Source organism: Phycodurus eques, chromosome 2, assembly GCF_024500275.1.
Source record: "Phycodurus eques isolate BA_2022a chromosome 2, UOR_Pequ_1.1, whole genome shotgun sequence".
In the NCBI taxonomy this organism is placed as follows: Eukaryota; Metazoa; Chordata; class Actinopteri; order Syngnathiformes; family Syngnathidae; genus Phycodurus; species Phycodurus eques.
Window position 1 is genome coordinate 27,252,945 of NC_084526.1, and position 15,125 is coordinate 27,268,069.

General features: G+C 40.1%; 1 protein-coding gene across 2 annotated transcripts in view; it reads right to left on the reverse strand.

Moving 5' to 3' along the window:
- The window catches only part of LOC133415873 (LIM domain only protein 7-like), a 33,909-nt gene extending 20,234 nt beyond the window's left edge, over positions 1-13,675 (reverse strand). For both annotated transcript variants that reach the window (XM_061702405.1, XM_061702396.1), the window contains exons 1-9: positions 13,613-13,675; positions 13,381-13,460; positions 10,507-10,577; positions 9,999-10,068; positions 8,613-8,719; positions 6,911-6,941; positions 5,309-5,422; positions 5,084-5,231; positions 2,842-2,977 (exon numbers count right to left, since the gene is read on the reverse strand). In XM_061702405.1, coding sequence (XP_061558389.1) covers positions 2,842-2,977; positions 5,084-5,231; positions 5,309-5,422; positions 6,911-6,941; positions 8,613-8,719; positions 9,999-10,068; positions 10,507-10,577; positions 13,381-13,449 — 746 coding nt within the window. In that variant the 5' untranslated portion in view covers positions 13,450-13,460; positions 13,613-13,675. The remainder of the gene's footprint in view (positions 1-2,841; positions 2,978-5,083; positions 5,232-5,308; positions 5,423-6,910; positions 6,942-8,612; positions 8,720-9,998; positions 10,069-10,506; positions 10,578-13,380; positions 13,461-13,612) is intronic.
- Between the last annotated feature and the right edge of the window lie 1,450 nt (positions 13,676-15,125).

The following is a 15,125-nucleotide window of genomic DNA, read 5'->3' on the forward strand; positions in this document are numbered from 1 at the left end:
CCAGGCTCTCCCTTAGAGATAGGGTGAGAAGCTCGGTCATCCACCTCCCAGACGCCTCCCTGGTGAGGTTTTCCGGGAACATCGCACCAGGAGAAGACCCCGGGGATGACCCAGGACACGCTGGAGAGACTACATCCTTCGGCTAGCCTGGGAACACCTCGGGATCCCCACGGTAGAGATAAAGTGGCTGGGGAGAGGGAAGTCTGGGCGTCCCTGCTAAAGCTACTGCCCCCGCGACCCGACCTCGAAAATGGATGGATTTAGTTTTACAATAAACTCCAAATGGGGTGTCATTAAACAGCTTAAAACACGCTCACAGAGGGCAAAAGAACATATGTCACACGCTTGCTCCAAGATACATAGTATGCGTTCAGGGTGAGCTTACATACACAACCCACATCACGGCACAGTCGTTTATCTAGGATATATATCCAATGGACGTTTATTTTATTAATTTAAATATGTTTTATATCTTTTTCTATTTAAAATTCCCTGGTTGTTTTTTCTCCCCCAAACCACAAAATTGAGAATCAAAAGGAGAATTGACAAGGACTCGAATCGTTACGTAGTATCGAAAATGGAGTCTGACTCGTAAAAATCTTATCAATTCCCATCCCTATTGAATAAATGCCCATTGTCACACTGATGAAATTCAAAGCCATTCGATATTTGACATACTTTACACTTTGCAATTAATTTAAAGTATGCTCGATTATCACAAAAAAATGAAAGTTCAAATACACTATGAACCACTGAGGGCGTCGTCCCACTCTATGTAATCACAAAGATTCACAAAACCACCACCAGGTGGTGTACCTGAACGAGTAAAATGAACGAAAGTTGACCAACTGGTTCATTTGTTACGGTGGCTGGGAAGTGTAAAACAATGTATTTTATAATTGTTAAACACCTCTGCATTTCAGAAAACAAATTCAAAGTCGAAACAAATTTAAATTTCACAAAACAAATTAACAAAAGCCGAAATACTGTTACATTTAAGAAAACTAACAAAAACTGAAACAACAAAAGCCAAAGAAAATTAAAAGTGACACAAACCGACAAGGGAATGTACCATATCACAGATTGACACGTTACTAGGAGTCCCACGCCATTTCTTTGCAAGACACGCCCGGCTTCAACATGATTGGCTCCTGCATCGCAGGGCGGGTAGGTTACGCAGATGTAATGAGATAACCATGCCAAATATGCATCACATTTGTACAAAATGAAAGAAAAAAAAAAAAGTGTTAGGTTTAGGTAAGACTTGACAGTCCTAAATCCTATCCTAGTTGGCGAGAGGCGAGGTACACTCTGTACTGGTCGCCAGCCAATCATAAGGCACATTGAAACAAACAAGCTGCGGGACATACCTGGCTGTGTGTCCTCTTGGTAATTTAATTTTGGGGTTGCAAAGTCTACCAACACTGGAACGTATAAATGGACTGAATGGGCTCGAAAAGAAGCATTAGTTTGCTAAGGTAAACAGCCCATGGGAATTGCAGAGATGTAGCCACCTTTTCCATATTGTCTGCATGTTTACAATCTGTGGCGCACCACCGGTGTCAACGGCAGACTTGAGATAATGTACATAACGTTGCATTCCATGTTTACAACTGCCGTGAGAAATGTAGCGACTGAATGCTACTTTGCTATCGCTGTGACCACGAAAGTAGCTTAACTACTGAAAAGCTATTTGATGTTGAAATAGTAACACTACAGAGTAAATTTAGTTAAACTAGTAGTGTCGGTACTGCCCACCACTGTTGTTTTGGGCTGTAAGGATAACGTTATGTCCACGGCGCACAGAGCAACAGCTCGCACTTGTTTTAAGAGATGACAACCAAAGCCTCAGGACAACAGATTCCTAGCCTTGTGATATCCGGTCCACAGCCCTACAACCGATGTATCGAAGGATTCCTGGTAGATTATCGATTATGGAGTCTGCTACCGATATAGTCATAGCTCTCGTTTTTAAGAACCAGTATCCGGTTGCATCAGTTTATCGTTTCCAACACTAGTCATGACGTTGAGAATTGTGACGTGAAATGTAGCCAATCAAAGAATACCAAGACTGACGAACACTGAATCGAGCGTAAATAAAAGCAAACACGTCTTACCCGATGTCAGTCTTTGTATAAAAGTGGGTTTCCTCAGACGGCAAAAAGTATTTACCAAAGCAAGTCTTTTTCATTTAGATACATAACTTTTGCCTCCATTGCTTTCGGCATCACTTGGCAAAGATCAGCACAAGTGTCTGCGCGTCTTTGTGAGATCATGTGTGATTTCTGCCTTGGAGGACTTTTGTGGTGAACAGAATATTTGTGTGTGGTGTTCTGCATTGAGATTATCAGAGCACACCACACACACTATGACCAAAACTGTTAAATGACTGATATATTTATTAAAAAAAAAATAATAAATAAAAATTAAAAAAAAATCTGTGGGTGGTCTGTCACAGAAAAACAAATCAAGATTTGAAAAATCTTTTTGTACCAGGCCTCAGAGGCCTCACAAGGAGTTTGATGCATGTTAACTTCTAGACGAATTGTTTTGATTTAGGCTACATTTCTGAAAAATGACTATCATGAAGATACGGGATTATTGTTTACTAGGAAAACTAGCATTTTATCACCATGTTAAAACCATTGAAAACTGTTTTTTTTTTTTTTTTTTTTTTTTTTAAATAAACATGCTCATGTTGCACCACCACCTATCCCCAAATGAATTAGGATTAATTGCAATATTTGGCATTATGGCAAAACAAAAATTAAAAAAACAAGGAAAAGCCCTTAACAGACAACAGCTGTTTTACATCATGTGTGTCAAGTCATAATTTAGTACCTGTTAAAGGAAGTGGAGACTTTTCCATTTTCCTCATTTCGTTTCTTCCGTAGGAGTGGAGGTGGGATATAGCCTTTGGTCGGCCGTGTGTTCTCAGTCCTAAATACTTGCTCAGCTTCCGCATCACTTCCACAACCTTCGGAACACAATATAACATACCGATGAGGGCTTACATTAGCGTGTGCTGCCTTGTAGCTGAAGCAAGCAGGGGGGGGGGAAAGACTCACAGCGTTGGGAAAGTTCATATACTACACAAATTAGTTCAAAGTTCAGCTCACCGTTCCAAAAGTGAACTAGTTCAGTCCATATTTTAAAAAAATTAACTAAATTAACCATTCCAAAAATTAACTAGTTAATTCTTCCCCCCCCCACCCCCCCTCAATAGGTTGCTAACAGGCTTTTCCCCTTACACTAAATGCATTTAACTTTCCCGTTGTTGCCACCTATTCAGTCCACACTAGTAGCCAGCTGCAGCTTTTACCCTACAATGTCAAAAACATGAGGAAAAACTTAGTCTTTTTTAAAACTTATACTAAAACAAACAGGACTTTGGTCCTTTATGTACAAACAAAACAACACAATATGGCAGGAACAATGAAAGGACATTGATAACTTTGCATTCCTCGCAGCTCTGGCTGACTATATTGATTTTATTTTAGCTGTTCTTATATTACAAAATAATTCCATATCATGACTTTGATTGTTGTAACGAAAGCATTCTGATACAAATAATTTTCCTAGTAATCATTTTTTACAATTATGTACTGTATTACAAAAGAATCCCATTCACTCACATTTACACAGTGTGCCTGAACGCACCTCATGTTCTCATGGCAGCCGCAATGAATCAGTTGAAAAACAAAAAAAAACCTAATTTAAAAAGATGTATGCCGCCATCTAGAGGTTATGAAAAAGCTGTACACACTTTCATTCCAATATGCTACTGCCACCTAGAGGTTATGAATGGTGGCCTGTAACTCCAAAATAACAAATTGTGAAACACTTACATTTCAGGAAACAAATGCCACAGCACTTTTACATTTTAAAAAAAACTAGCAAAAGCCAAAAGACTTTCACGTTTCAGAAAACTCTAACAAAAGCAGAAACTTTTACAAAAGACGAAACAAATTACAAAAGACGAAACACCCAGAATGGGAACGTCCCATTTCACAGACATTCTTAGAAATCCCACGGCCTTTCTCGGCAAGACTCGCCCTGCTTCAACATGATTGGGTCCTGCATCACGGGAAGGGTGGGCTACGCAGATGTAACAAGATGTCTGCCCTGAACAGAGAGACTATATAGGCGTTTGATGCTGTATATACACATTTCTTTAACCATAAAAATCATGGTAAAGGGGTTTGTGTGTCCCAATTATCCTGGGAGCTAAGTTGTCTGGGGCTTCACGGCCCTGGTAGGGTCACCTGTGGCAAACAGGTCCTAGGTGAGGGACCAAACAAAGCATGGCTAAAAGACCCCTATGATGAAAAATACATTTGGATTTAGGTTCCCTTGCCCGGACGCGGGTCACCGGGGCCCCCCCTCTGGAGCCAGGCCTGGAGGTGGGGCCAAATTCGAGCGCACAGCCCAAAAGGGTAATGTGGGTCCCCCTTCCCATGGGCTCACCACCTGTGGGAGGGGCCATACAAGTCAGGTGCAGTGTGAGCTGGGTGGTTGCCATAGGACCTTGGCGATCCGATCCCTGGCTACAGGGACATGGAATGTCACCTTTCTGGCAGGGAAGGAGCCCGGGCTGGTGTGTGAGGTCGAGAAGCTCCGACTAGATATAGTCTGGCTCGCCTCCACACACTGCTTGGGATCTGGTACCAGTTGGACTCTCTTCCACTCTGGAGTTGCCCACGGTGAGAGGCGCCGAGCAGTTGTGGGTATACTACAGTCGAAATAAAGTGCTTAACTTCAGAATAATTCTTTGAAAAAAAAACTACCAAAATACAGATATTTCATGTTTTGATCATATGGGTAGAATCAAAATCATGCACTGTAAAAATGCATTATACATGGGTGGAAGGGTTTTCCAGAATTTTGAGGTCAACTTTGGGGGTGCGCATTATACACGAGAAATTACAGTACTTTGAAAAGTTACTGCAACCGAAGGAAATGTGTATATGAACTACAGTACTTTGCTGCATAAAGCATAAATGGATGAGATGTGCCAATTTTAGACAGTTGTATTACTTATGGACCACTGACTATGGCCTACACAAACGCACAAAACAAGCACCTTCACTGCTTGCATGGGAGGCCCGGGAGTCTGCAGAGTCAAAGCGGTCTACTGAAGTCTCCCACTTATAGCTCATCCTCCTCCCTGGATGACTGCATTCCCTGTAAGCACCATCCTTCTCAAAGGTATTACTGCCATCATCAAGAGCCTGACGTAAGAAGACAGCGTAAGTTTTTTAATGAATTACATAAAAAGGTTGACAAAACAAACAGAAATAGATCACACCTTTGACAAAGCCAACCCCAAAAGACCTTCAAAGGCCTTGAAGTTAAGATGAGTACCACTGTAGCAATCATCAAGGTAGGCCTTACGTCCCAACCAGTAGATTGTGATAAGAACCTAAAATAGAAGAGACAACTGTGTGAAATTAGGTGGAATCGAACCAACGCAAACTCCCTGCTGGAAGAAAAAGGCTCCTAATACAGGGAGTTATGTTTGACATTATTTACCAATTTATTAGAAAATGGATAGTTAGTGTCAAGTGTTTTTATTTAAAAAAAAAACTTGTAAAATGTATTTTTTGCAAATGAAAGTGACCTAGCTGCATGAAGAAAGGCTATGAAGACCTCACAAGGTGGGTTCTTTTTTTTATTTTTTTTTTTAACTTCTAAAAATGCCGCTGCAACATGTGACATCTTCTAATGTTGCCGGAGGTTTGACAAAGTGTTTTTCTTCCGAAGTTTATCGCAGTCAAATTGAAAAGCAATCATACCGACAAAGACTTTGGCAAATGCTGTGACTTTTCATTTTCATGGAATTCAAACAACATGATTGTGCAGAAATGTGTCAATATTGTGACCCTCTCTTAAGGGCCTTGTAAAGTATCTGACTGACGAGGCAGCAACACTGAATACTGCAGATACGTATCTGGATAAACACCAGACACCGACTAGGAAGACAAGTAAATGCATGTAATATATGTCCATGTTTCTGGGATATGTTAATTTTTGAAAATGAAAAGAACTAATTTTTTAATCTCCCTTCAGAAGAGAGAGAGAGAGAGAGAGAGAGAGAGAGAGAGAGAGAGAGAGAGAGAGAGCGGGAGGGGGGGGGTGGTATTCGAGATACCACCTTTGTCCCCGGTAATAAAAGACTGTTTAGTGTTACAGAGAAACATGCAAGACCAGCAATCACCAATAACCCAAAAAAATAGAATAAAAATAATTCCCCCTGAAAGGATTCTTACAATATATCTTACCTGCTCTCTACTGCCAATCAATTTTAGAATGACATAAATCATTTAAAAACCGGTGTTTGAGATAATTGTTCATTTGGAAGTAGAAAGTTTAAACATCTCTAACATGAAATAAAACAGTTGCAAACAAAGCATAAAAGTGCATGAAAGAGTACCTTCATATAGTGGATTTCAATGGACACAAATTGACCCCAATTGCCTAATACAAAGAAAAAGGTTACATCCCTTTTCAAAGAGCCAGGGCACTGTACTAACAAACAGCCTGATTAATGTGTGCATGTGGGCAACCAGTGTGTGAATTCAAATGAGGCTTCTGATGCAACTATGCAACTCCATGAGCTGAGGAAAAAATAAAATAACTTAAAACAACAATGCATACGAGCCGGCAGCTCCATTCACGTGACCCGCAATCAAAAGCTCACAGGTTCGTACTGTGAAAGAAGAGGGCACTTTATACCCACAATAATTAAATAGAAAACAGCATGTTACGGCACATGCTTATTCAACACGTGCTGTACATATTTGATGGTAGTGCTACTGCTACAGATTGGAGACAAATTGTGTGAGTTGCAAAATGTGACTATTGAAAAACCTGGATAAAAAGCTAATTAAAAGCCATTACAGGTACTTACATTTTTGAGTCTTCGACTGCTTTCATTTCGCCTACAATAAAAAACAAAATGTAATTATTGTCTCAAAGGATAGATCAAAAAAAAAAAAATAATGTACCTTGGTTGCAGTAATGGATTTTCATTAAAAAATGTAGGTCCCTCATTTGCATGCCATACAGAAGCGGTCACATTTTTGTATATTAAGGGCCAATCCCAATTCTACCCAGAGCCCTTCCCCTTTGTTTTACCCCATCCCCTTGGTCCTATGTTGGAAGGGCAAAGTTGAAGGGGTAAATGGCCCAAGGAATTGGGACGACATCGTCACCCCTCACTCCCTGCTGGCTATGTTGTAGGCAGAGGTGACAATTGTTTACATTTGCAAAATGCAGTCTCGTGTCAACGGAACGTTACTATTCTTATCAATTGCTTTTTATACTTGAATAAATCTGTTTATGCGGTTTGTAAAGGTGGCTGGTGTTTTAAAATTGGTCGTTTCCTACCACATGACAGGGTGCATACATTTCTATATTTCATATTTACTCTAAAAACACAGAAGGAACATTTTGACAAACTATGGCATAACCTCAGCAAATAACACCAACCACAACCAAACATTTGTAAACACACAAAAAAGAAAATCTCAATGAGAATAGAATAGAACTATTGCAACTGTAACAGGAACAATGAATATCAGTTAGGCATCTCAATTTGCAGCATTGAGGTAAAAACATAATCAAAGAGACACTTATTTACAGAACATAGTTATTGACATTTGGGAACATTTCCATTATGATACGGTAGTAGTGTGATTATATTTAGGTATTGCAGATTTTATTTGAAAACTTTCAAATATGTATATGATCATGAATACTTTATAATGAAATAGAATATAAATCTGTTCCGCCGTCTTGTAAGAAAGCTCTTCGCCTGTCAGCGGGGGCGGAGTCACACACCACTCGCATTCAAGTGAGCTCCCCGACCACACTTGGTTACAAGGTCTTTACACCCCTTCCTCTAGGAAATGGGATACCCCTTCGTTCAAGTGCAAAACCAAGGGCTAAGATGAAGGAGAAGGGGTAAAGGGTTGAATTGGGATCCTTCCAGTAAAGAAAGCTAGGCTCTTTTTTAACTTCACAAAACCTGAACAGGCTGAATAACAATGTACAGTTTAGTTTAAGGAAGATTGTGTCATTCCAGTGATTCTTAAAGTGTCGTAGCAGTACCAATCGAGGTACACAAAGAATCCCTGCCCAAGATCAGATATATACTTTTAAACTTTGCATTTGTCTTTTTTATTTTCCTATGCAGTATTTAAGCGCAATGTTAATGTCCAAACTATGCCTAACGGTAGCGGCTTACAATGATATTACATGTACTTTTTAGGATTCAAATCTTTGCCTCGTTTTTTTATTACCACTTAGGCCTACTACACTACAGTATTTTAATGTTCGTCACGATCGTGGTGCTTGGAGGGCTAAGAATCTTTTAGGTGATATTTGTGTCAAAAGTTTGAGAACCACTGTGTTAGTCTAACAGCATGGTTGCCTAAGTTATGTTTGAATCTTTTCAGAAAATAATTTGAAGTACATTGATTGGTATTTATTGATTTGGGTACAGTAAGCTAAAACTGACTTGGACAATTATGCCCAATTGTTAAAAATGTAGCAGCCTGCATGTTTTACTGTACATATCCCAGATCATACAGCACTCCTGACAACCGCACCTGACTATCGCTCGATTTGACAGGTCCTGCAAGTCTCCTGGATGAAACAGCTGTGACTCGTTGAGTCCCAATTTCCCACAAGCTTTTAGAAACACATTTATGTTATCCTGCGAATGAAAACCCAAAACAGAAGAAACATAAGCAACTGAAATAAAACATCATAGTCACTTACATTAGGAATCAAATTCAAGTCAGGACCTGTTGTTACAGTAATCCAAATCCACACTCAATTTAATCTGTAAAATAAAGTCACTACATTAAATAAAGATCAATTGCCAAAGGTTTTATGAATTGCTGTGCTGCCTTTTCCAGGACAGCAATTCATAAAACCTTTGTCAATTGCTCTTTAATTTACTTACGGCACATTTAGTTTGGTGTGATGTGGGGATTTGTGAATAAATATCACCTCCACTCCAATCACTTAAATGCGACAAATTTAAAATATGTTCAAGGGCCCCTGCCAATCATCACTTTTCATCTCTTACAGGGCCCCTGGAGTGATCACTCATTAATTTTTTTGGGAGGGGGAAACACAAAACGTTAATATACAAAAGGTGGGAGCAAAGCGCCAACGTTAGCAGCCTTGGTTTGAAGTAAAACCATTTTTTTGTGATTCATTTAATACCATTAATGTCATTGCTGAAGCACAACAGTGGAGCAGCTAAAATATATAGGTTGTCGACAGATCTTGAAAACAGAGGATGTAGTATTGACATGATTTTTAACCTGATTGACATCTACTAAAATTGCAACAATTACAGTTTATGTATGCAAGGTATTTTTTAGATTAATACCTTGCTTACAGTGTCCCCAAAACTGAACATTTATCTGTGTAAAGAGAATATATGCATTTGCTACAACTGATTAGACTACAATTAGTCAATGTTGTGGCTGGTCGCTGTACACACAGATGTGCATGCGCACACTATGGTACATTAAAAATTCCCTTTGGGAACATGTCCCATGTTTAATGTGTACTAGTTAATTATTTGAAGCATATGTACCCTATCATCCTGAACATCTCAACCACATAAGCCTCGACTTTTGGCCTCATTTATTGGCCCCAGTTGGAGGGCAGCAATAGATTTTTTTTCCCCCTCAGCTTGCTTTGGGCAAGTTCAAGAAATTTAAATAAAGCTGTGTAAACAGCCTGGAGTCTAAATAAGACTATGCTAAAACCAACCTAACATATTCCAAAGCTGGGTCATCACCCTTCAAAGGAATATCAGAATGATTTACCCAATTGCAACATAATTTCTCCCTAGGCTTTGGACAGGAAACCACATCAAATGTCAGCACTCCTTGGTGATTTGGTCCCATCTTACTTTGATAAAGTCAAATAAGCATACCCGTCACACGTTTAAACTAGAAAAATCCAACACTTACCAAGCCAGCAATGGGAGTAGAAAGTCGGTTCAGTTTTTTAATGATTCCGGGCTTTAACTGGTTGATCAGACTATGTGGAAGAATAAAACAGGAGTCAATTATATAACTTAAAATCTTCAACAGTATACTATAATTCAACATTTTATCAGTAAAGACATTAGGGGGAAAAAAATACAAGGAGGGCCAAGAAATTTGAAGATGGTGCAAGCCACCCAAACTCCATCTTTGGTAAGGGTGAACTTATACAGCAGCGTCCTATATCACTTTGCCAATAGGTCTTAAACCTGTGGGGCTCTTAATAGACATCAGATTACCTTCACTATGGGAAGACTGGATTTCTACATGTTTACGGACAGCTTAATACACGCATCAGCATGACAAGTTTTTCAAAGGTTTCTCACAATAGAGAAAAAAATAAAAATAAAAAATAAACTTGCTTTGGAAATTTTGATAGATTCTAGAAGTAGTTGCTGTAATTCTGTAAAAATGGAGCAACAAAATAACTCACTCGCAAAGCAGGACTCCATTCTCAAGAGCTGCACGAAAGTCACTGCAGCCAAAAGGTTTTCCAGTTACCTCCTAAAAACAAAAACGCGTCAACTTGTGAAATTCATAGAATACTTTACTGATTCTAGCAGGAAGGCTAAAGTCTGCTATCGGAAAACAATGTAAGGAAACTGTTCTTGGACAAATATTATACTCATGTTAGAGGTTATCAAAAGCAGCAGCGGCCCGGGTTTGGCCTGGCGGCCGTGCGGGCCTCCAAGACCTGGTTCTTGTATTCTGGTGGAGGTGATTCTTCAAAGAACAGGCCGGTTGAAAGGTTTAGCAATTTATTTTAACTAAAAATACAGAGTCAAGCTTTAAGGTTGGGGACGGTTCAGCGCTGAGGACTTCCACACGCAGCTGGGACAACTCGATTTACAGCTTCAGCTGTTCAACAGTACGGGGTCTCCGTTGTGTATTTTACGCTTCATAATGCGCCAAATATTTTCAATGAGAGACAGGTCTGGACTGCAGGCAGGCCAGTCTAGTACCCGCACTCTTACTACGAAGCCACGCTGTTGTAACACGTGCAGAATGTGGTTTGGAATCGTCTTGCTGAGATAAGCAGGGGCGTCCATGGAAAAAGACATTGCTTGGATGGCAGCATATGTTTCTCCCAAACCTGTATGTACCCTTCAGCATTAATGGTGCCTTCACAGATGTGTAAGTTACCCATGCCATTGGCACTAACACAGCCCCATACCATCACAGATGCTGGCTTTTGAATTTTGCGTCCATAACAGTCCGGATGGTTTGTTTCTTCTTTGGCCCGGAGGACACGAGGTCCACAATTTCCAAAAACAATTTGAAATGTCGACTCGTCGGACCACAGAACACTTTTCCATCAGTCCATCTTAGATGAGCTCGGGCCCAGAGAAGCAGGCGGCGTTTCTGGGTGTTGTTGATAAATGGCTTTTGTTTTGCATAGTAGAGTTTCAAGTTGCACTTATGGATGTAGCTCCGAATTGTATTTACTGACATTGGTTTTCTGAAGTGTTCCTGAGCCCATGTGGTGATATCCTTTACTCTTTGTCGGTTTTTGATGCAGTGCCGCCTGAGGGATCGAAAGTCACGGGCATTCAATGTTGGTTTTCGGCCTTGCCGCTTTCATGCAGTGATTTCTCCAGATTCTCTGAACCTTTTGATGATATTATGGATCGCAGATGATGAAATCCTTAAATTCCTTGCAACTGTATGTTGAGGAACATTGTCCTTAAACTGTTCAACTATTTTCTCACACACTTGTTCACAAAGAGGTGAACCTCGCCCCATCTTTGCTTGTGAATGACTGAACAATTCAGGGAAGCTCCTTTAATACCCAATTAGGGCACCCACCTGTTCCAATTAGCCTGTTCACCTGTGGGATGTTCCAAACAGGTGTTTGATGAGGATTCCCCAACTTTCTTGCCACCTGGCCCAGCTTTTTTGGAACGTGTTGCAGCTATAAAATTCTAAGTTAATGATTTGCTAAAAACAATAGTTTATCAGTTTGAACATTAAATGTCTTTGTAGTGTATTCAATTAAATATAGGTTGAACATGCTTTGCAAATCATTGTATTCTGTTTGTATTTATGTTTAACACAACATCCCAACTTCATTGGAATTGCACAAAAGGTGATGAAAGTGTTAAATATATGCATAATTACGACAGACAACAGTGGGATACACAAGGGGTCTTCGTAATGAGGACACAAAAAGGGATTCAGCTCCACAATTAACAAGAGGGCCTCAAAAGCCTATTCTCTCTCATTAGTTCCTCCAGGAATCCACAATCACTTGTTTGTGTGTTCGGCATTAACACTGATGCTTATAAGCGGCATTAGGAATAAGGCGGTGCTACATTAATGTACAACTGAATCAAGTTATCAACACTCTACTGGCTGAGCTATTGCACCAATCCTCAATTGTTCAACCAAACAATGATCACATTAGAAAAACACTATCAGTCTTTTGGCTCACTAAACCTGCAAACTTATCAGCACATCCTAAAATAGTTTAAAAAAAAAAAAAAAGCTATGTAAAACCAGTCTAGATCAGCACAGGCACAGTGACTGAACTGTTTAAATTGACTGACACTGCTCCAGTTGAGGCAGAAAGCAAGAGCGGATGACATTCTCATATTTGGAGTCTAAATAGTCTCCTCCTACAGTTTAACATACAAAACACTGTTAGCAAACTCTTGTTGGCACAGGGCCCGTTTAGACCAACACCATCCTTTTATTTGACAGGGTAGGGGGGGGGGAAATGCAAGATTGGCATGGGCTTACTGCCAACCAGCGCCATGCACACACTCATTATCCACTCAGACAACTGACACCCCATTTAGAGCTGGTCAACATTCAGGGTTGACGTTCATTTGAATTGAGTGGTTATAGTTTACGCTTTGCAAAATGTGCGGTGCTTGGAGAGCGGCCAGCTCAAGGAAAGTAGAGCACACATTGCTTTGAAACCACAGCCACCAAATGCACACTGGTCTCATGACCAAATCTGAATCGGTGTCTTATCACTCTAGCCACAAACTGCAAATGACAGAAACCTTAGAAATGCCTACAATGAATAGCAATAAATACACTTTTATACAATTCTAAAAATGTTCCAAAAGGGACACAAATGGTTTATTTTTCATTGTAAAGCTATGGTGCACCTATCCTCATAAAAAAAAAATTAAAATAAATAAATAAATAATTAAAAAAGAGACGATATAATATATTGGATCCTGTCAATTAGGAGCATAAACACATTCGGGAGTCTACGGAAGAAGCAAATGTGACTGCTGGGGTGTCATCCAAACGAAATCAAACAGGCCAACGGCAGCTAATTGAAAATCCCGCTCACCTCAATCCAACGCTGCGCCTCACCGAAGGCGTCTGCGCAGCTGAAAGTGCTTTGCTGGCGCCACTCCATTTGCTTTGCATCTGAACGAGCAAACAACAAATAACAACAACACCGCACAATGGGCCACACGAGACGAACAACGGCAACGCGCTTGTGCATGAAATCGTCTCCCCGCCGCTCAAGATGGTGATAGGGAAGCTGCATCGAACTGATATTATCGCTCAATACTCACCAGCGTGCGTTCTCCGCTAATTGGCGTCCCGTTGATCACGGAAGTGCTCCTCTTACCTCAAACCAAGTGACGTTTGAAAAAAAATCACCGCCCACTCTGAAACCACGAGAAAAGTTTGGAGCCAAGTGAAGTGGAACGGATTCCCCTAGTGGCCTCGCGCGGAATAACCCCGGGACGCCTTCATTTCGATAGCATTGGAACACAAGTGCGCACACACACACTCGTCCGATGCACTTTAAAATGCCGACTATTTCCCTGCGACCAGCGATTCTGAAACGTTTACACCAAGTACAGTGGCACCTGGAAAAAAATACTTATCGGTAGCTCTCCAAGTTCCACCATCACGACTAAGATTAAAATACAGCAGGCCTAAGTGTTCATCAAAAACGAGGTAGAGGCTTTATTCCTAAAAACTATATTTAATATTAGTGTGAGCCGCTGTGAGATCATGCACAGCTTGAACATTAACACTGGTGATAAAATTAAAATGGTATGTTTGTCTTGTGTTTGTTGTTTGTTTAAAGCAGGGGTGTCAAACTATTTATTTTTTTTGTCACAGGCCATATTGTAGTTACGGTTTCCCTCAGAGGGCCGTTATGACTGTGAAACCATAAAAATCTTTAATCGCCTCATCATATTTACATACGAAACTTATGCTAGTTTTGGCATCAGAAATCAAGGGTACTGGGTTTTTCAACTATTGTTTATGTTTGGTAACACAAAAATGCTTGCAGTATCTCAACATGATAATTTATGATATATGACTATTTGAAATTTCGGTGCAGATTTTAACAAGAATCAAACATGATTTGCTGTCGCGGGCCACATAAAATCAAGTGGCGGGCCGGATCTGGCCCCTGGGCCTTGAGTTTGACACCAGTGCTTTAAAGGAACTGTCACTCAGTCATTTCAAACTTTTCAATCCAGTTACTGCATATCAAAGAACTTTCAATGGTTATCTGCAGTTTCATTGAATACAAATGCATACAACCATATTACTTTCCTCCTCAAATGGAAAAACATATGAAATAAGTCTTAAAATAGTTTTCTTTTTTTCTTTTTGCTAGACATTCAGTCAGCTTGGTTCCTTTGACTAAAGAGAGTGCATAAGAGTATGTCGATACTGCAAGTGAATGTTGGAGATTGGTGGAATCTATAAGCATTAACTAATAACCTTTTGAAGAGCAACACAAATATGGTGAAAGATGTGCTGACCCACTTAATTTGTCCCCCCTTCATTCAACCACAGCAACATTACCGAAAACAAACAAGCACACCGCTCTCCTGGTTGGAGAGTGTGATACTTCATCGTGATTGCATGATTGTTTTTGTCATTATACACACTTTCATATTATATGAGACACTTGCTCATGCGCTTGCATTTGCTCACTGTAGTTCAATAACTGCAGTTAAGCTCATGCGCTATTTTGCTAAGTGTGCGTGAAGTAAAACGACCTGAGTATGTGTTATACTTTGTCAAAGGAATACACATTAGAAGGATAATTAATATTTC